Source organism: Saccopteryx leptura, chromosome 8, assembly GCF_036850995.1.
Source record: "Saccopteryx leptura isolate mSacLep1 chromosome 8, mSacLep1_pri_phased_curated, whole genome shotgun sequence".
Taxonomy (NCBI): Eukaryota; Metazoa; Chordata; class Mammalia; order Chiroptera; family Emballonuridae; genus Saccopteryx; species Saccopteryx leptura.
The window spans coordinates 56,361,126-56,383,624 of NC_089510.1; the positions used below are offsets into that span (position 1 = coordinate 56,361,126).

Below are 22,499 nucleotides of genomic sequence, written 5' to 3' on the forward strand. Positions count from 1 at the left end.
GCACCCCCATGTTCATCATAGCAATATTTACAGTGGCCAAGACATGTAAACAACCAAAGTGTCCCTCGACAGAGGATTGGATAAAGAAGATGTGGTACATATATACAATAGAATACTATTCTCCCATAGGAAACGATAACATAGTGACATTTACAACAACATGGATGGACCTGGAGAACATTATACTGAGTGATACAAGTAAATCAGAAAAAGCTAAGAACTGTATGATTTCACACATAGATGGGATACAAAACTGAGACTTATGGAATAGATAAAAGTGAAGTAGTTACCAGGGGGAAGGGAACGTGAGGAAGAGAGAACGGGAATTAAGTGAATGGGGGGGAGGAGGGAAAGGGAGTGGGGAAGGCTGTGAAGAGGGACAAACATAAGGTGATGAAAAATGATTTGACTTTGGCTGATGGGTATACAACATAATCAACAGTTCAAATGTTATAGAAATGTTCACCTGAAACCTATGTACTCTTTTTTTTTTTTTTTTTTTTCATTTTTCCGAAGCTGGAAACGGGGAGGCAGTCAGACTCCCGCATGCGCCCGACCGGATCCACCCGGCATGCCCACCAGGGGGCGATGTTCTGCCCCTCTGGGGCATCGCTCTGTTGCATCCAGAGCCATTCTAGCGCCTGGGGCAGAGGCCACAGAGCCATCCCCAGCGCCCAGGCCATCTTCGCTCCAAAGGAGCCTCGGCTGCGGGAGGGGAAGAGAGAGACAGAGAGGAAGGAGAGGGGGAGGGGTGGAGAAGCAGATGGGCGCTTCTCCTGTGTGCCCTGGCCGGGAATCGAACCCGGGACTCCTGCACACCAGGCCGACGCTCTACTGCTGAGCCAACCGGCCAGGGCCAAACCTATGTACTCTTATTGATCAATGTAACCCTGTTAAAGTTAATTTTCTAAATAAAATTAAAAAAAAAAAAAAAGAAGACAGAGGAAAAGTAAGGAGGGCTAAATAATATAGGGGAAAGAAACAGTGATAGTTACAAGTTTCATCTATTTCCTAAGAGGTAATAACAATTTTTGATAGGACAGCTGAAAAAATTTGTTCTTATATTCAGAATAAAGAACATATCTTTTTTAAAGGGGGCGAGCTAATAAAACAAGTTTGCAGATTTAAACTATTTGGAAACTTGCCTAAATAGGCTTATTTTGAGGTTCCGATATTGTAGGTAACAGCAGGATAGCTTAACCTAACCGAGTGTTCTTAGTTCAGAGCGTTGTAATAGAAATACCATAGGCTGGGTGGTTTAAACAACAAACATTTATTTTTCACAGTTCCAGAAGCTGGGTTGTCCAGGATAAAGTCTGCAGCAGATTTGTTGTGTGGTATAGGCTTGCTTCCTGCTTCATAGACAGCCATCCTCCCACTGTGTCCTCACATGGCAGAAGTGACAAGAAAACTCTCTGGGCTCTCTTTTTCAAGGACACTAATCCCATTCATGAGGGCTCTACCCTCATGACCTAATAACCTCCTAAAGGCCCCCATCTCCTGATACAATCACACTGGCATTAGGATTTCAACATGAATTTGAAGGGAGGAGGGGTCAACAAACATTCAATCCATAATCTATGGCAGGAATACTACTTTACTGTTTCTTAACACCTGTATCCTTCTGATTTATCTCTTATCTTTTCTCCCTTTCCTTCTAAGCTTGCTAATGGCACCAAATAGCATTATTTAACCCAGTTTGTAGCATACAATTTACCAGTGGCTACATCCTCCCTGCTGCCTCTTAGTTCACACTGTCTCCATGAATAACAATATAGGAAACAGGGCGAAACCTATAATGCAGGCCATGTCTGCACCATAGCTAGAAAGAAAAATCAAAATTTAGGTAGTCCAGCCTGATCAGGTGGTGGCACAGGGGATAGAGCATTGACCTGGAATGCTGAGGCTGCAACTGTGAAATCCCAGACTTGCCTGGTCAAGGCACATACAAGAAGCAACTACTATGAGTTGATACTTCCCATTCCTTCTCCTGCCTCCTCTTTCTAAAATCAATCGATAAAAAAATTTTTTAAAAACAACAACAACATCACAGGCCCTGGCAAGTTGGCTCAGTGGTACAGTGTTGACCCAACATATGAACATCTCAGTTTCAAGTCCTGGTCAGACACACAGGAAAAGTGACCAGCTACTTCTCCACCTCTCCCCCTCCCCCTTCTCCCTCTATCTCTTTCTTCCTCTCCTATAGCTATGGCTTGGTTGAAACAAGTTGGCCCCAGGCGCTGAGGACAGTTCCATAGCCTCCCCTCAGGTGCTAAAATAGCTCGGTTGCCAAGCAACAGAGCAATGGCCCCAGATGGGCAGATCATCACCCAGTAGGGGGCTTGCCGGGTGGATCCCGGTCGGGGCGCATGCAGGAGTCTGTCATTTTGCCTCCCCTCTTCTCACCTAAGAAAAAATAAAAATAAAAAAATAAAAAATTTTTTAAAAAGCAAAAACAAATTGGCAACTGGAACTCTTAATACATTGTGAATGGGTATGCACAATAGTAATAGTGACTTTGGGAAACTGACAGTTTCTTAAAGTTATATACCTATCATATGATCCAATAATCCCACTCCTATCTATTTATCCCAAGAGAAATAAAATTTATATTCATACACTATACACTAATGTTTTTAGCAGCTTTATTTATAATCCTCCAAACTGGAAACAACACAATTAGCTAATCATTTAATGAATGGATAAACAAACTGTAGTATAGTCATACAATGGTATACTATTCACTAATAAAAAGGAACTACTCATGGCCTGACCTGTGGCGGCGCAGTGGATTAAGCGTCGACCTGTAATGCTGAGGTCGCTGGTTCAAAACCCTAGGCTTGCCTTCTCAAGGCACATATGGGAGTTGATGCTTCCTGTTCTTCACCCCCTTCTCTCTCTCTGTCTCTCTGTCTCCTCTAAACTGAATAAATAAGTTAATTAATTAAAAAAGCAAAAAACAAAAAAAAAGGAAATACTCATACAACATAAATGAATTTCAAGCAGGGGTCTCAAACTCACAGCCGTGCGGCCCGCCCACCAATTTTGTGCGGCCCGCAGACTAATCAAACTTCGTGGATTAATCTGCGGGCCAGTCTGCGGGCTGCACAAAATTGGTGGGTGGGCCCATGCGGCCCGCGAGTTTGAGACCCCTGAAATACAGTATGCTAAGTGAAAGAAGCCAGACTCAAAAGATTAAAATAGGTGGGGGAAGAGGTTGACTACAAAGAGGCAGGAGAAATTTTTTAAGTATAAAAGAACTGTTGTGCCTGACCAGGCGGTGGCGCAGTGGATAGAGCGTCAGACTGGGATGCTGAGGACCCAGGTTCGAGACCCTGAGGTCGCCAGCTTGAACGCGGGCTCATCTGGTTTCAGCAAAAGCCCACCAGCTTGAACCCAAGGTCGCTGGCTCCAGCAAGTGGTTATTCAGTCTGCTGAAGGCCCGCGGTCAAGGCACATATGAGAAAGCAATCAATGAACAACCAAGGTGTTGCAACACGCAATGAAAAACTAATGATTGATGCTTCTCATCTCTCTCCGTTCCTGTCTGTCTGTCCCTGTCTATCCCTCTCTCTGACTCACTCTCTGTCTCTGTAAAAAATAAATAAATAAAAAGTCAGGCCCTCCAGGACCCCTTATTTTAAAAAAATAAATAAATAAATAAATAAGTAAATAAAAGAACTGTTGTACATCTTGCAGTTACATGATTGTATGTGCTTATCAAAATTCATAACTTTATACTAAAAAGCACAGAATTTATTATATACAAATTATGCCTTAATCTTTAAAGATCTGGGCTTATATTTCTATTTCATTTTTAAGCAATTAATTTTTATTGTTTTTATACAAAAATTTTGATCCATGAATATTGAAAAAAAAAATTTTTAAGAAGGTTCTTTTCTACCTCACCAGGCAGTGGCACGGTGGAGAGAGCACTGGCCTGGCATGCTGAGGACCCAGATTCAAAACTCCGATGTTGCCGGCTCAAGCGCGGGCAGCCAGCTTGAGCGTGGGATCATAAGCATGACCCCATGGCCGCTGGCTTGAGCCCAAAGGTTTCTGCCTTGAGCTCAGCTGGAGTCCCCCAGTCAAGGAATAGATGAGAAATCAATCAATGAACAACTAGTGCCACAACTATGAGTTGATGCTTCTCATCTCTCCTCCTTCCTGTCAAAAAAAAAAAAAAAAAAAAAAAAAAAAAAAGGAAGGTTCTTTCTTACAAATAAGTTCGAGAAACACTGAACTGACCTAAGTCACTTTTCTTCTCTAGGACTTGAATTTCTTATTTAATATAGTACTCAGAAACGGGTAAAGATGGTTTCTAAGATACTGTCTAGCCCTAACCAAAAAAATTAAATATTTATCTCTGGTTTCTTAAAGCGCCTACATATTCCAGGTATTTCCATACTGCTGATGTTGGAAGTACCATCTCATTCTCCTCATATTCCTCCTACAGTTTTGGTTTATTTTTGCAGTCTGTCAGATGTTAGTGTTCCTCCAGCTTTGTGTTCTGGAGCCTAATATTTTCTCACACTACACCAGTGGTTCTCAAAGTGTGCGCCCTATAATATTTCCAGGTGCGCCCTATGGTATTCCAGAGAAATATGTGCCTGTTGGGGACCAAAAAACCAACAGGGATTTTGGAGTTTAGATTTTTGGGGGACAGAAGTGTGGGGAATTGGCTGTAAGCTGACAGTCTGCCCACAACCCCCCACCTCATTTGCCTGATTAGGTTGCAAAAGGCTGTTAAACTGTGGTGCTGGATTGTTTACACTACCCCCCAGGTTCCCTAGAAAGACTGGAGGCAAGTTTCTTCTATCCTTTGTTTGGTGTTAAGTTAAGATGGTATGTACAGTGGGGGTTTTCTGCACTCAACACAATTAAGAGTAAAAAGAGAGGAATTCTTCAATGTATTGACGAGGAAATGAGAGTTTGCCTTTCAAATATATGTCCAAACATTGAAGAAATTGCTAGGACACATCAGGCTCATGTTTCTCATAAACACAAGAATGAAAAAACTCAACACATTCGTGCCGGGACCTGCCAAATTTACTAAATCTTACTAAGAATGTATCTATATATATAAAAAGATAACTTTTTATTTTTTTCTATTTTTAACCCCTTTTTTATAAATTCTAAAAAGCATAACTCAAAAAATGTAACACAAAAATGTTTTTTAATGTCAGAATAAATTTAATTTTGTCGTATTTATTTCATTTAATTACCATAAAAGCACACTTGGACTTTATTTTTTTAATATTTGACTTAATTATTATAACATATTTCTCAGAAATTTGTATATAGTGCACCTACAATTATTTGTAGGATTTTAAATGCACCTCGACTTCAAAAGTTTGAGAACCCTGGTAAGCTGCCATCCACTTTTAAAGTTTCTATTGCCATCAATATGACTGACTCCTCAGATGTCACTCCTTCCAGAAGCAAATATCCATTTGCTTATTGAACAGCTCCAATTGGAAGTCCCACAGGTAGCAACTAACCTAATAGAACTAATCATCTACACAAACTTCTAGTCCACACCTTCACAAATAGCAGCATTATGTACCTACATATTCAAAAACCGTCTCCTAAGCTTCACTCTTGACTCCTCTGATTTCTTCCCATATCTTTCAGATTCCACTTCTCTGACACTAATATATTTCAAAATATCAAGCGTTTGTCCTGGACTAACACAACAGTCTTCTAATGATCTATGCCTACCTTTTCTCCACTATGGCCAAGTAGATCTTTCTTAAAAATCCAAATTTGATTATGTCACTTCCCTAATTAAAACTTCATTGATTCCCACTACACTCAGAACAAATCCAAGATTTCTTAGCATGGGTTATAAGGCCCTTTCTAATCTGGCACCCAATTAATCTATCAGCTCCATTTATTACATCTCCCACTAGCTATGCTCTGTTCATCTGGAATTACCAATTCTTGGACCTATTGTCTCTGCTTTCTTGTCTCTATGTGTATAAGTCTGTCCCTAACTCCTCCAGGCCTTTTCACATGTCCCTCCTGCTACAAACATCTCTAGATTTTATCTAAGAAATTATTTCCGGCCTGACCTGTGGTGGCGCAGTGGATAAAGTGTCAACCTGGAACACTGAGGTCGCCGGTTTGAAACCCTGGGCTTGCCTGGTCAAGGCACATATGGGAGTTGATGCTCCTGTTCCTCACCCCTTCTCTCTTTCTCTACCTTCTCTAAATTTAATAAATAAAATCATTAAAAAAAAAAAAAGAAAAAGAAATTATTTCCTCTGCCTGCTCTCCCTCCCAGGAGTGTGCGCATGCCTTTATCTTCCCATTCTTCTTCCCCTTCAGGTGTGCATCTCCTAAGCTCTAAAGAACCCCACAACACTTGCAACCAGGGGAGCACTGGGCAGTGGCAGTTCATTCCAAGCTAACCCTCTGAACCTGTCCTGACAAGGCCCCTTTCTCCGACTTTCCAACAAGCCAAAGCAGTCCAGCCTAGGCTCATTTCTTTCCCATAACATTTCTAGAGAGCCAAAGCTGCCCAGTCTAAACTCTCTTATGTTGCTTCTTCTGTCCTAACCCCTCCTTACTGCACTGTCCCCAGCTTTAAGAACATATTCTCAAAATTTTTTAAAAAAAATTTCTAAGCGAGAATGACAGAGAGAGGGACCAATAGTGACTGACAGACAGACAGGAAAGGAGAACGGTAAACAGCATCAACTCATAGTTGTGGCACCTTAGTTGTTCATTGATTAGTTTCTCATATGTGCCTTTACTAGGGGGCTGCAGCCGAGCCAGTGACTCCTTGCTCAAGCCAGCAACCTTGTGTTTCAAGTCAGTGACCTCACGCTCAAGCCAGATGAGGCCACACAAGAGCCAGGGATCTCGGGGTTTCAAACCTGGGTCCTCTGTGTCCCAGGCTGATGCTCTATCCACTGCGCCACCGTCTGGTCAAGCAAAGAAAAAATTTTTTAATTAAATTATTTCTTCTGAGGAGCCTTTCTTGACCTCTTGCTTCTATGATCCATAATAGCTCCTGATCACTCCCCAATGTTATTACCATACTGATGTATAAGTCTGTATTCCCATTAACTTTGAAGCTTTTTGAGGCCATACACCCTGTTCTGTTCATGGCATTATCTCCTGGATCTGAACAATGCCTGGCACATAGCAGTTTATTAATAAATACTGAATTAATAAGATTCCATTCACAGCTCAAAAAAAATTATTAACTCCCTAAATTTCTGTTGAAACTTCATTATCACCTTTTGAAATAGATCTTAAAATTCTAATAGTTTTTTTACATCTAGAACACTTGCTGACAGAGAACTTAATGCATTTTAATACTAACTCAAGGGAAACGTATTGTAGAAAACACTATGAATGGAAATTGACCACAAAGCCAAATACTATACACACCAGTTTCTAACTTCTAAAACAAATATTCATTGATTCAACAAATTTAGAGAAATACTAAACTAAGGTCTTCTTTCCAACTAAGGTTCTATACTTTCATTAAGAACGTAAATGTGGCCTGACCTGTGGTGGCGCAGTGGATAAAGCATCGACCTGGAAATGCTGAGGTCGCTGGTTCGAAACCCTGGGCTTGCCAAGTCAAGGCATATATGGGAGTTGATGCTTCCAGCTCCTCCCCCCTTCTCTCTCTCTGTGTCTCTCTCTCCTCTCTCTCTGTGTCTCTCTCTCTCCTCTCTAAAAATGAATAAATAAAATAAAAATATTTAAAAAAAAAAAAAAAAAAAAAAGAACGTAAATGTGGGCCCTGGCCGGTTGGCTCAGCGGTAGAGCGTCGGCCTGGCGTGCGGGGGACCCGGGTTCGATTCCCGGCCAGGGCACATAGGAGAAGCGCCCATTTGCTTCTCCACCACCACCCCCTCCTTCCTCTCTGTCTCTCTCTTCCCCTCCCGCAGCCGAGGCTCCATTAGAGCAAAGATGGCCCGGGCGCTGGGGATGGCTCCTTGGCCTCTGCCCCAGGCGCTCGAGTGGCTCTGGTCGCGGCAGAGCGATGCCCAGGATGGGCAGAGGTGGATCCAGGTCGGGCGCATGCGGGAGCCTGTCTGTCTGTCTCTCCCCGTTTCCAGCTTCAGAAAAAATACAAAAAAAAAAAAAAAAAAAGAACATAAATGTGCCTGACCAGGAGGTGGCGTAGCGTCGAACTGGGATGTGGAGGACTCAGATTCGAGACCCCGAGATCGCCAGCTTGAGTGCAGGCTCATCTGGTTTGAGCAAGGCTCACCAGCTTGAGCCCAAGTTTGCTGGCTCGAGTAAGGGGTCACTCAGTCTGCTGTAGCCTCCCAGTCAAGGCACATATGAAAAAGCAATCAATGAACAACTAAAGCGCCACAATGAAGAACTGATGCTTCTCATCTCTCTCCCTTCCTGTCTATCTCTATCTGTCCCTCTCTCTGACTCTCTCACAAAAAAAAAAAAAAGAATGGGAATGCACCTGAGCTATGGTGGTGCAGTGAATAAAGCGTCCACCTGGAACGCTGAGGTCACAGGTTCAAATCCCTATGCTTGCCGGGTCAAAGCACATATAGGAAGCAACTACTACAATAGATGCTTCCCACTTTACCCCAATTTTTTCTCACTCTCCCTTTCTTTCTATCTCTCTCCCCCAATCTCCAAAACTCAATAAATAAAATCTAAAAAAAAAAAAAAAGTGAATGCCTACTATGCACAAAGCTTTAGAATTGTATTAGCAAACTCTTCTCAGAGTATTTTCTATTCCCTCACATTCTGTCCTTACCTTCTGATTTTCTGTTTATTTTACCTATTGTATAGTGTCTATGTATCCCTTATCTCAAAAATTATTGTGACTACATCTGTGCATTTTGTGCATGTATGGCTGGATGTCAGCCTGAATTCATGATAATGTGTAATGCCATGGTTCAAACATTTTTTAAAATTGTACTTTGGAATTACCTTCAGACCCAGCAGCACACTCTTTCCTCATATTTTGGGAATTGATATCACTTATCTATCTATCTATATCTATATATTTATATATGACTTTTGAAAAGCAGTCAGCAGTCATTCAAGGCTATATATGATGAATATCAAGGGAGATCAAATAGTAATATTATAAAATGTTATAGACTAGAAAGTAACAGGACTGGTATTCTGTGTAACTTCAAAAGATCCTAATAACATCAATGTAAAGTTATACAGCTTCTCAATGTGATTACTTCAGAGACCATCATTTCCCTTGGCTACTTGTTTATCAGAGTTTGTTCATGGAAGAAAAGTTATGACATAATGTTAACTAAAAAGAAAAAAACATTCAAAATTCTAAATTATGTATAATATGATTCACAATATAAAAAAAAAAGTAAAAATAATGTTAACAAGAATTGGAAAATAAAATGTAAAATAATGTGAATAGATTAGTTTGTACTTTTTCCAAAAGTACATATTTTATGTTGCTTTTTAATATATTTTTTAAAAAATCATAAGTCATTGGCCCTGAGCTGGTTGGCTTGGTAGTACAGCTTCGGCCCAGCATAGAATGGCTCTGGTTGCAACAGAGCAACACCCCAGATGGGCAGAGCATTGCCCCCTAGTGGGCATGCCGGGTGGATCCCGGTCAGGCGCATGCAGGTGTCTGTCTCTCTGCCTCCCTGCTTCTCACTTCAGAAAAATACGAAAAAACAAAAAATCAGTCATTACTTCATTCTCACATATCATACAGAGGAAGTTTTATTCTATTTAGTGAAAAATAAGACTCCTCTTTCAACTGTCTGTTCATTCTTTTTTTTTTTTTTTTTAGATTTTATTTATTGATTTTTAGAGAGAGGAGAGAGAAGGAAGAGAGGAAGAGAGAGAAAGAGAAAGAGAAGATGGGAGAGAAGTGGGAAGCATCAACTTGTAGTAGCTGCTTCCTGTATGTGCTTTGACAAAGCAAGCCCAGGGTTTTGAACCTGCAACCTCAGCGTTCTAGGTCGATGTTTTATCCACTGTGCCATCACAGGCCAAGCTATTCTATTGCTAAATGCCAAAGAAAAGGTAAGACTCACATTTTTCTTTTTCTTTCTTTTTTTTTTTTTTGTATTTTTCTGAAGTTGGAAACGGGGAGGCAGTCAGACAGACTTCCGCATGCGCCCAACCGGGATCCACCCGGCATGCCCACCAGGGGGCGATGCTCTGCCCATCTGGGGCGTCACTCTGTTGCAACCAGAGCCATTCTAGCACCCGGTCCAACCTTGCTCCAATGGAGCCTGGGCTGCGGGAGGGGAAGAGAGAGACAGAGAGGAAGGAGAGGGGGAGGGGTGGAGAAGCAGACGGGCGCTTTTCCTGTGTGCCCTGGCGGGGAATCGAACCCGGGACTCCTGCACGCCAGGCCGATGCTCTACCACTGAGCCAACCAGCCAGGGCAAGACTCATATTTTTGATAATACATTGCTTTTACCAGAACGCTGAGTTTCCACATAAGTAAAATCTTTCTAAATCAAAGAATAAGCTCTTGTCAGTTTAATTCATCAAGCAATGAATAAATATAAAATGTCCTTTTACCATAAATACCACAATGTAAAATATATTTGGAAAAAAACTGCAAATTTTATTTTTAAGATACATGAAAAAGACTAATGGGTCATTCATGTTTCTAATAGTTAATTGCTATTTGTAAAAAAAAAAAGAGAAAAATCCCAAAAATTATTAATAAACATTTAGAATACATTAAGAACCATCTAAGGTATTTTCCCTTTGAGACTTCCAGATATCATGGGCTACTGAGGATCTCCAACTTGACTCAAAAGTAGAAAGGCCTTTGACCAAGAAATAAAGTAATTAAGTGAGTCATTTCATCTCATCACACTCTGGATTTTACCTATAACTAACAAAAATGTTGTATCAGAAAAAAATAATGTGACAGTAAAACAATCCAAGTTCCTGAAGGGGTGGTAGTTAGCATCAAACTGAAATTAAACAGGTAGCATATTAAACCACCTCTAAAAAATCTGAATAAAAACTAATAATCTTCACTATTTGGTTCACTACAAAGACTTTTCTATATAAACATAATCAGCAATATTAACATATGCACAATAATTTTCTAATTTTCCTAATTAACAACCCTTAGCCATTGGAAATGCACTACATCTTTAACATAACAGTCCAATCACAAAAGTTTAAAAATATTAAGAAACGTTATTATTCCACTCCTCAACCCAATTTGATTACAAACTTTACCAACTTTGACGTGATGTTTCATGCCCACAAGCTAATGCATCAAACACTTAGCTAATATTACAGAGCAAAATATACTAGTTTTAATTATAAAACAGCAGCGTGCATATAACCTGCAGTAGTTAAAACGATGTAAAATTTTACTTAACCAGATATTGTATGTCAGATACTAAGTATATAACAGTGGAAACATTGTCTGAATCTAACAAACTATTAGATAAAGTATAGAACTGCTAAGGGAGGTAACTAACACTCTGACCTCCCTTCCAAAATGACAAACTAGAACAGCAAAATTATACTCGGCACATGGAGTACACTTCTCTCAAATCACTCCACAGAGAACTTCATCATTTGCTCCGCCCTCTAATAACTCATGCAAAAAAAGTTCAGCACCATCAGAGAGAAACAAGTCATAGAGAATTCACAGAATGGCTTAGGGCCTTTCCTCCAGGCGGTTAGAGGTTCTGAGTGTGCCCTTCGCAGGGGTCCAAAGGAAAAGAAAAACCAAGGGTTTAGGGGACACTGACATGCAGAAACGGGTTTTCTCCCAGAGAAGTTTCTGCCGCCATCCCTTTTTTATCAGCAGGAGGCCGGGCGCCATGGTCTGTCTTTATGATTTTATTATGGGGAGGTGGGAAACGCCACCCAAGATTCCTCCAGGCCTTCTTTATTAAGGTGTGAAGGGGGGGTCCCCCCTCATTCTTCTCTTAAAATCTCAGTCTTGAAAGTACTGCTCAGCACCTCCCCCCTATCTGGCGGCCCATCCCGCGGGATCGGTGAAGGCGCTGCCGAACCCACCAGCCTAGCCGTTAAGGCGGGAGGGCCCGATCACGCCAGGGCCACAGCGACGGCTCCGAGGGGCCCAGAAAAGGGAAGGGCAGGCCAGGGACAGGGAGAGAATGACCCGGCTGAGGAAGAAAGGGAAAAAGAGGAGAGGGGATGCAGTGCACCCCAGGAATAGACGGAGAAGAGGTGATGATAAAGGAGGAGGAGGGCGGTGGCCCGGGTGCGGCCCCCCACCTCTCGCGCCCCTAGGTCCCTGGCCGGCAGGGGCGAATGGGCTCGGCCCATTTCCCAGGTGTGGGATGACAGGGGGTAGGGGGCGTCCCTCCACACTACAAGGAAGCCGAGAACGAGGGTTTGGGGTGCGCGGGGGGCAGTCTGCCGCCTGAACCCGGAGACCCGACGCCGTCGTTGCCTGTTCCTCAGAAGAGAAGACGGGAGCTATGGGTAAAGCCCGAGGAAGAATGCAAGAAGGTAAGGGAAAGCCCGGGGCAGACCGGCCGCCCGCCCCAGACCCCACTTTCCACCTTCCGGTAACCGCGTCTCTTACCGGTGATGGCGGTGAACTGCTGAATTAACCCCTTCACCGCCGAGGACGCCGCGGAGCCCCCGTGGGCAGCCATCTTACCGCCGCCGCCGCTGCCGCCGAACAACAACACAGACACACACGGACCGCCCTCCCCCACCTCGCCGCGCGGTCTGCGCAGGCTCATTGACCAATACCAAGCTCCGCCCCTCAGGCCCCGCTCCCCCTCGCGACGGTCGGCGCAGGCGCGTTTCCAGACCAGTCCGAGTGCGGTCTCTGCTCTCCGGGTTGGCTGTTCGGTTGCTTCTGCAACTGCATCCTTTCTTGCAACCTGTGGTCCCTTGATCTCCAAGCTCCCAGGCCGTTCTCATAGACTCGATATCGATTTCTGATTTCCGAAAGAAGCTTCAGGCTTTGCATGTAGCAAGCTCTTTGCGTTTCAGTTTCACGAGCTTTATTGACAGCCCCAAATGCGATGACAATTTTTTTTTTGCAGCTCTGTAGTCTTCTGCTAGATATCTGTAGCTCCCATCAAAATACAAATTCTACATATTACTGAAGCAACTTTCGCCCAATCGCTAATTGGTTAGCTAACCTAGTGCAGCAGTCCATCCAACAGAAGTGAAATACAGTACCAGAAACGTTCCTACCGATAAAGCATTGGTTGCGGAGTCTGACACATGGTTTTAATAAACTATTGTTAAGTCCACTTTCCTTCAGTAAATATGTCAACATATGTCTCCCCTCGAGGTTTCACTTAGTTTCCTTACCTACAAAACGAGGAGCTGTCATTTATGTAAACAGAAAATGTGTATATGTATATACAGTAGAGGAAAGAAATGTATAGAAAGGGTACTGAAAAGGTGTCCTCAAAATAATAATGGTTAGCCTTTAGAGAGGGAGGCAATAGGAAACCTGATGAAAAGTGATTTTAAGGAGTATTCTTTATTTTTAAACAATGATAATGTTAGTATTTTACCTACATAATTTAATATTTTTAAAAAACAGTAATGGTGTTGTTTTTTTCTCTCTTTATACTTTAAATTTCATTTTCCTGAAGTGAGAAGTGGGGAGGCAGAGAGACAGACTTACACATGCACCGGACTGGGATCCACCAGGCATGCCCACTAGGGGGCGATGCTCTGCCCATCTGGGGCGTTGCTCCTTTGCGGCTGGAGCCATTCTAGCACCTGAGGCAGAGGCCATGGAGCCATCCTCAGCACCCGGGACAACTTCGCTCCAGTGGAGCCTTGGCTGCGGGAGGGGAAGAGAAAGAGCGAAAAGAGAGGGGGAAGGGTGGAGAAACAGATGGGTGCTTCTCCTGTGTGCCCTGGCCAGGAATCAAACCTGGGACTTTCACATGTCAGGCTGATGCTCTACCACTGAGCCAACTGGCCAGGGCCTATAAAAAACAGTAATGGGGTACATTCAAATCTGATCATCCCTCACCCTGAAAATAAAGTTAAAGAGACTCAATTTAGGTTCTAGCCTTCCACTGCCCACCCTACCTACATATTTTGCATCTATATGTGAAAATGGCCCAATAAAAGATGGGATGATTCCCCCTAGCCGGATAGCTCAGTTGGTTAGAGCATCGTGAGGCAAACATGATAACTGCTACACTACGGAAACAACTAAGAGCATCGTCCGGAAGCATAGAGGTTGCCGGTTCCATCCCTGGTCAGGGCACATACAGGAGGAACAGATTGATATGTTCCTGTCTCCCTCTCCCTCCCTCTCTCACTAAAATCAATAAATTTGCTTCGCCATGTTTTCTATTTTCAGTAAAGTCTCCTTAACAAAAAAACAAAAAAAAAAAAAAAAAGATGGGATGAGTCATCTGGAGAATTGACCCATCCTAAGAGTCTATAAATGTGCTACTGGTGTGAACAAAGACAATCAGGCAAATCAAGGTAACTATAAGGGTTATGTAATTCCAGGAAAGTATGATTGGTGTATAAGAAAGCAGACTCTTGATCAAGAGCATTGTCAGTTAAATGACAGATTGGTCCTGGCATCATCTTTCGGGTTGCTTCAGTTCTCCATGTGGGTTTAGGAATCCCAGGGACTAGTCATGGATTTGGAAAGCTGTTTGGTTCACATTGACTCAGAGGTGCAAATAGAGGGGAAAACCAGAGCAAGAAACAATGTGATCTCTTCCTTCCTAAAGGCCTTAATACTAAAGTCTGTGTGACTATAGCCAGCCATGCAAAATTAGGCTCTAAATAAAATGGTATAATATCATTGACTACAAAAACTAGATGCAGTTATCACTGCACCTCTATTAAATGGAGAGGCTAACAATAAGATCTGTAGGTCTATTTCCAATGTCTTAAAATTAAAAAATATCGTAGTGTGATCTTTAGATTAAGCTTGTAAAAAGTAGTAAAGACTGTGGCATCTGTAACTCTAGAAACATTTTGTAGAAATTTAAATTATAAATACATTTATCTAGGATTCAAGGTATGTACATTGCAGACTCTACCGTATCACTGTGTGATCTCAAGCAACTTTCTCAAACTCTCTGAATCTCAGAAGAGTCATAATAAAATACAAATGTTTAATCAGATTATCTTAAATATGCCTTTTTGCTCATTTACTCTGTCATTCCATTAAATTAAAGTAACACATCACAGATTTTTTTTACTTTTTAGAGAGAGAGAGTGGGGATAAGGGATAGACAGGACAGACAGATGAGAAGCATCAACTCATAGTTATGGCACCTTAGTTGTTTATTGATTGCTTTCTCAAATGTGCCTTGACTGGGGGACTCCTGCTGAACCAGTGACCCCTTGCTCAAGACTGCGACCTTGGGCTTAAGCCAACGACCATGGGGTCAAGCCAGTGATCATGGCATCATGTCTATGATCCCACACTGAAGCTGATGAGCCTGCGCTCAAGCTGGTAACCTCAGGGTTTAGAACCTGGATCCTCAGCGTCCCAGATCAACACTCTATCCACTGCACCACCACCTGATCAGGCCATTACAGATTTTTTTGAGACAGGGAATCTTAAAACTGTAACCAACAGTGCCCTGGCTGAATAGGTTGGTTGGTTAGAACATTGTCCCAAAGCACAGAGGTTCCTGGTTCAATCACTGGTCAGGGCACGTACAGGAACAGATTGTTCCTGTCTTTTTATCTCCCTTTCTCTCTCTCTAAAATCAATAAAAATAAACATTTAAAATAAACTGTAACCAACAGTTTTAATAAAAGAAAAATAATTAAATTACATAGTTTTAAAAATCCAACCATATGCTGTATTTTTTTTTAATTTAAATTTGTATTTATTCTTTTTAGAGAGGAGAGACACAGAGAGAGAGAGAGAAAGAGAATGGGGGGAGGAGCATGAAGCATCAACTTCCATATGTGCTTTGACCAGGCAAGCTGGGGGTTTTATTTATTTATTTATTTTTTTAGGCACACTCTTAGGTAAGAGGTGTTTTGTTTTTTTTTCATTTTAGAGAGGATAGGGAGAGACAGAGACAGAGAGAGAGAGGAGAGACAGAGAGAGAGAAGGCGGGGAGGAGCTGGAAGCATCAACTCCCATATGTGCCTTGACCAGGCAAGCCCAGGGTTTCGAACCGGCGACCTCAGCATTTCCAGGTCGACACTTTATCCACTGCGCCACCACAGGTCAGGCAAGCTGGGGGTTTTAAACTGGTGATCTCAGTGTTCCAGGTTGACGCTTTATCCACTGCGCCACCACAGGTCAGGCCAACTATATGCTATTGACACAAGATATACATAAACATCAAAATAAAGTTGAAGGGAAAAGTAAAAAAGACACATAGTGGAAGTAGTAAGGAAATGAAAGCTGAAATAGCTGTATTAATTTCAGATAAAATGGACTTTAAAGCAAAATGTATTATTAGAGGTAAAGAGGGTCAGTTTATAATGACAAAAAGAACAAATCACCAAGAATATAAAATAATTTTGAACCTGTTTATACCTAAGAGCATGGCCTCAAGTGTATATAAAGAAAAATTAATGTTTAAAGAAGAAATTTGACAGATTATATACTTCTCTCAGACAAAAGTAGTAAAGATAGAAAATACTTTTTCTTTTTTTATTTTTATTTTTATTTTATTTATTCATTTTTAGAAAGGAGAGAGAGAGGGAGAGAGAGAGAGAGGAGAGAGATAGAGAGAGAAGTGGGGAGGAGCAGGAAGCATCAACTCCCATATGTGCCTTGACCAGGGTTTCGAACCGGCGACCTCAGCATTTCCAGAAAAATACTAATTTTTCAAGAATCATTATAATATAGAACATGTTCTCAAAATAAAAATCAGTTGTTAAAAATTAGTTTGGGGCCCTGGCCAGTTGGCTCAGTGGTAAAGCGTCGGCCTGGCGTGTGGAAGTCCCGGGTTCGATTCCCGGCCAGGGCACACAGGAGAAGCGCCCATCTGCTTCTCCACTCCTCCCCCTCTCCTTCCTCTCTGTCTCTCTCTTCCCCTCCCGCAGCCCAAGCTCCATTGGAGCAAAGATGGCCTGGGCGCTGGGGATGGCTCCTTGGCCTCTGCCCCAGGTGCTAGAGTGGCTCTGGTTGCAACAGAGCGATGCCCCGGAGGGGCAGAGCATCGCCCCCTGGTGGATCCCCGTCAGGCGCATGCGGGAGTCTGTCTGACTGTCTCTCCCCGTTTCCAGCTTCAGAAAAATACAAAATAATTAGTTTGGCCCTGGCTGGTGGCTCAGTGGATAGAGCATTGGCCTGGCATGTGGATGTGCCGGGTTTGATTCCTGGTTAGGGCACACAGGAGAAGCGACTATCTCTTCTTTCTGCTCCCTCTCCCCCATCTCTCTCTGTTCCCCTCCTGAGCCAGTGGGTTGGTTGGTCCCAGCATTAGCCTCAGGCAATAAAAATAACTCAGTTGATTCTAGCAGTGGCCCCAGACAGAGGTGCCAGGTGGGCCACAATCATGTGGGAGACTGTCTCACTATCTCCCCTCCTCTTACTTGGAAAAGGGGGGGAAAAGTTAGCCTGGCCTATGGTGACTCAGTGGATAAAGGCTGAGGTGGCACTGAGGTCACTGGTTTGAAAACCTGGGCTTGCCTGGTCAGGGCACATACCAAAAGCAGCTACTACAAGTTGACATTTCCCATTCATCCCCCATTCCATTTCTCTCTCTCTCTTAAATCAATAAATAGTCTTTTAGAAATTAGTTTAAAAATAATAACTTAGGTCTGACCTATGGTGGTGCAGAGAATAAAGCACTGACCTAGAATGTTAAGGTCACCAGTTCAAAACCCTGGGCTTGCCTGGTCAAGACACATACACGAAGCAACTGGTCCTCGTTCCTCTTTCCACCCCCCTTTCTCTCTCTCCTTATCCTCTCTCTAAAAGCAATAAATAATATCTTTTCAAATAATAATAATAACTTAAAAACCTCATCTATGACTTGGAAAGGTGAAAACAAACTTCTAAATAACTAATGGATGAAAGACAAAATAAAAATGGTGGATCATTCAGAATCCCAATGGGTTATAATGATCACTCAAATGATCTATAAAAGAACAAATTTTAAAGGTGTGGGAGGGATATCTAGGAATCAAGAGATGGTAGAGGAGCTATGAATAGCAGCAGTTAAACAGTCACAATCTCTAGGTCTAAAGGGACAAAGGAGAGAGAAGAGTTACTCGAATCTCAAAGGGGGAAGAATCTTTCTCTCTCTCTCTCTCTCTCTCTCTCTTTTTCTTTGTGTGTGTGTGTGTGTGTGTGTGTGTGTGTGTGTGTGTGTGTGACAAAAACAGAGTGTCAGAGAGAGGGACAGACATACAGGAAGAGGGAAAGATGAGATGCATCAATTCCTCATCACACAACCTTAGTTGTTCATTGATTGCTTTCTCTATGTGCCTTGACCAGGGGCTACAGAAAAGCAAGTGACCCCTTGCTCAAGCCAGCAACCTTAGGCTCAAGCCAGCGACCTTTGGGCTCAAGCCAACGACCATGGGGTCATGTCTATGATCCCACGCTCAAGCCAGCAACCCCTCACTGAAGGTGGTGAGCCCACACTCAAGCTGGATGAGCCTGCGCTAAAGTTGGGGACCTTGAGGTTTTGAACCTGGATCCTCTGTGTCCCAGTCCAATGCTCTATCCACTGTGCAACCGCCTTATCAGGCAAAGGATGAAGGATCTTAAGGCCATCTTTTAAGAAACAGATCTTCTGTCAGGGGATATATTCAGCCTGAGCAATCTCACAGAGAAGAGACCAAATAAGTAAATACCCTGACCTCACCTCACTCGCCTTCTCTTTCATCTGCTGTCCAAAATCCCCACCAGCAGAAGACAGAGGGCACAGTAGTCTATTGATGTAATCTTTACAGTCAGCCTGTGGGGCAGAAAGAAGAGGAAGTAAATGGATCTGGAGGGGCAAAGGGAAGTTGATAGGCACCAATGGAAGGTGGAGAATATTTAAAACTGAATGGACATGGAAATACATGTCAAAATTTGTGGAATGCAGTTTTAACAGCACCTGAAGGTAAAATATGAAAACTTAAGTGGTTGTATTAGAAAAGACTAGAAAACGAGTAGCTCAACCTCTAATCAAGAAGTTAAAAAAAATGTTAATAAAGAAACAACAGAATAAACCTAAAGAAATTTGAAAACTGCTGAAATCAATAAAACAAAACAATATACAAAATGAAAGATTAATGAAACCAAAAGCTGGTTCTCTGAAATAAATAAGTAAAATTTAATCCTTTGACTAATTAGATTACAAAAAAAGAAAAAAGATGATATTAAGAATGAAAAAGAGGACATAGAAGATAAACCAGCAGTGGTATTAAAAATGAAAATATAAATAATTATATGCCAATGAATTAAGAAATACATAAATATCAGTTTCCTAGAAAATTTTAATTTACCAAAACAGATTCAACTATGAGTACACTTATGATGATTAATGAATTTGAATCCATCACACAAATAACCAGACCCCGATGATTTTACAGGTGATTGCTACCCCCCAAAAAAATTAAGAAACAGATGATCCCAAATTTATACATATTATTTCTAAGAAAGAAAGAAAGGCGACAAATAGCTCTTTCTGTAAAGCTAGAATAAACTTAATATCAAAACCAAGCAATGCCCAACCAGGCAGTGGTGCAGTGGATAGAGCATCCATCTGGGACACTGAGGACCCAGATTCGAAGCCCCAAGATTGTCAGCTTGAGCATGGGATCATAAACATGACCCATGGTCACTGGCTTGAGCCCCAGGTTGCTGGCTTCAGCAAGGGGTCACTGGCTCGTCTGGAACCCCCGGTCAAGGCATTTATGAGAAAGCAATCAATGAATAACTAAGGTGCTGTGACTCTTTTGATGCTTCTCCTCTCTCTCCCTTCCTATCTGTCTGTCCCTGTCTCTCTAAAACAAACAAAACAAAACAAAACAAAAGAACAGTAAGTGAAAGCTCAGCCTCACTTAAGATTACTGAAACAGCCCTGGCCGGTTGGCTCAGCGGTAGAGCGTCAGCCTGGCATGCAGAAGTCCCGGGTTCGATTCCCGGCCAGGGCACATAGGAGAAGCGCCCATTTGCTTCTCCACCCCCCCCCCTCCTTCCTCTCTGTCTCTCTCTTCCCCTCCCGCAGCGAGGCTCCATTGTAGCAAAGATGGCCCGGGCGCTGAGGATGGCTCCTTGGCCTCTGCCCCAGGCGCTAGAGTGGCTCTGGTCTCGGCAGAGCGACACCCCGGAGGGGCAGAGCATCGCCCCCTGGTGGGCAGAGCGTCGCCCCTGGTGGGCGTGCCGGGTGGATCCCGGTGGGGCGCATGCGAGAGTCTGTCTGACTGTCTCTCCCCGTTTCCAGCTTCAGAAAAAAAAAAAAAAAAGATTACTGAAACAAAAATATTAAACTAAACCAAAATCCAGTTACATATATACACTTACATACATACATGCATACATTTATTTTGTAATTAGATTTATTTCTGGAATGAAAGCATAATACTATAGTATGAATATCCTTCCATGTAATTCATGATAGTAGAACAAATTAAATAAGAGAAACCATTTCATCAGCTACAGAAAAATCAGTGAGCCCTGGCCAGATGGCTTTGTTGATTAGAGCATGGTCCCGTATGTAGAGGTTGTGGGTTTGATCTTCAGTCACGGCACATAGAGGTTTCTGATTGTCTCCCTTCCTCTCTCTCTAAAATTCAATAATTTTTTTATTTTTTATTTTTTTTTTTAGCAAGAGAGAGACAGACAGGAAGGGAGAGAAATGAGAAGCATCTAGTCATAGTTGGGACACTTTAGTTGTTCATCGATAGCTTTCTCATATGTGCTTTGACCAGGGGACTCCTGCCATGCTAGTGATACCCCTTCCTCAAACCAGCGACCTTGAACTCAAGCCAATGACCCTGGGTTTCAAGCCAGCAACATTTGAGTTCAAGCCAGTAACCATGGGGTCATGTCTATGATCCATGCTTAAGCTGGCGTCCTCAGGGTTTTGAACCTGGGGTTTCAAATTCTCAGGTCAACACTCATCCACTATGCCACCACTTGGTCAGGCATACATTTTTTTTTTACTAAAAAAAATCAGTCTGACAAGTCGTGGCACAGTGGGTGGAGCATCCACCTGGAACACTGAGGTCCCAGGTTTGAAACCCCGAGGTAGCAGGTTTGAGCACGGGCTCATCTGGCTTAAGCGTGGGCTCACCAGCTTGAGCACAGGGTCGCCAGCTTGAGCATGGGATGATAGACATGACCCCATGGTTGCTGGCTTGAGCAAGCGGTCACTGGCTCAGTTGGAGCCCCCCCAACCCTCCATCAAGGTACATATGAGAAGCAATTAATGAACAATTAAAGTGCTGCAAATACGAATTGATGCTTCTTATCTCTCTCCCTTTCTGTCCTCTCTGTCTCGCTCTCATTAAATAAATAAATAAATAATAGATTTATTAAATATTTAAATAAGAACAGCAGAACTTTACAACTTTCAGAAGAGAATATAGATGCTTACCCCTGATAACATCAATTTAAGAACGCAATTCCATGCACTTTGTGCTCCAGGGGGCGCCATTCACATAGAACACAATGTTAACTGCAAGCCCTAGATTGTGAACCAGGAAATCTTAGCTAAAAAAGGTAAATATTGTGCCCACCAGGTGGCTCAGTACATTCAGCATCATCTCACACACGGGTCAGGGCACATATGAGAAGCCAGTGAATGCACAACTAAATCACAAGCCATTATAGCAAAAAGTTATAAATTTGCCTATATCAAAATTAGAAATGTAATTAGAAATGTCACTAATGTAAAGGGTGGGACTGGAATTTGAACCCAAAGAAAAATGAGTAACAAAAAATTTAGAGTGGTGAGCTTAGCAACTATAAAAACAGAATATAAAGAATAAAAATATCTGTTATGTTCTTCAGCATCTTTCACATGGGCCCAGGATAACTGCCACCAAAAACATATATGTGGCCCTGGCCGGTTGGCTCAGTGGTAGAGCGTCGGCCTGGCGTGCAGGAGTCCCGGGTTCAATTCCCGGCCAGGGCACACAGGAGAAGCACCCATCTGTTTCTCCACCCCTCCCCCTCTCCTTCCTCTTTGTCTCTCTCTTCCCCTCCCACAGCCAAAGCTCACTGGAGCAAAGTTGGCCCGGGCGCTGAGGATGGCTCTGTAGCCTCTGCCTCAGGCACTAGAATGGTCCTGGTTGCCACAGAGCGAAGCCCAGATGGGCAGAGCATCGCCCCCTGGTGGGCATGCCAGGTGGATCCCGGTTGGGCGCATGCGGGAGTCTGTCTGACTGCCTCCCAGTTTCCAACTTCAGAAAAGTACAAAAAAAAAAAAACCCAAACAGCCCTGGCCACATAGCTCAGTTGGTTGGAGCGTCATCCCGGAGCACGGAGGTTGCCGGTTCGATTCCAGGTCAGGGCACATACAGGAGCAGCTCAATGATCCTGTCTGTCTCTCTGCCCCTGCCTTTCTTAAATAAATAAATAAATATTTTAAAAAAACCCCAAAAACAAAAAAAAAAACATATATGTATTACGTTGTGGG

General features: G+C 42.8%; 1 protein-coding gene across 1 annotated transcript in view; it reads right to left on the reverse strand.

Moving 5' to 3' along the window:
- Positions 1-12,673, reverse strand: part of UBXN7 (UBX domain protein 7) — an 88,977-nt gene extending 76,304 nt beyond the window's left edge. Inside the window, exon 1 of the mRNA XM_066347644.1 lies at positions 12,521-12,673. Within this exon, the coding sequence (XP_066203741.1) occupies positions 12,521-12,593 (73 nt within the window). The 5' untranslated portion in view covers positions 12,594-12,673. The remainder of the gene's footprint in view (positions 1-12,520) is intronic.
- Between the last annotated feature and the right edge of the window lie 9,826 nt (positions 12,674-22,499).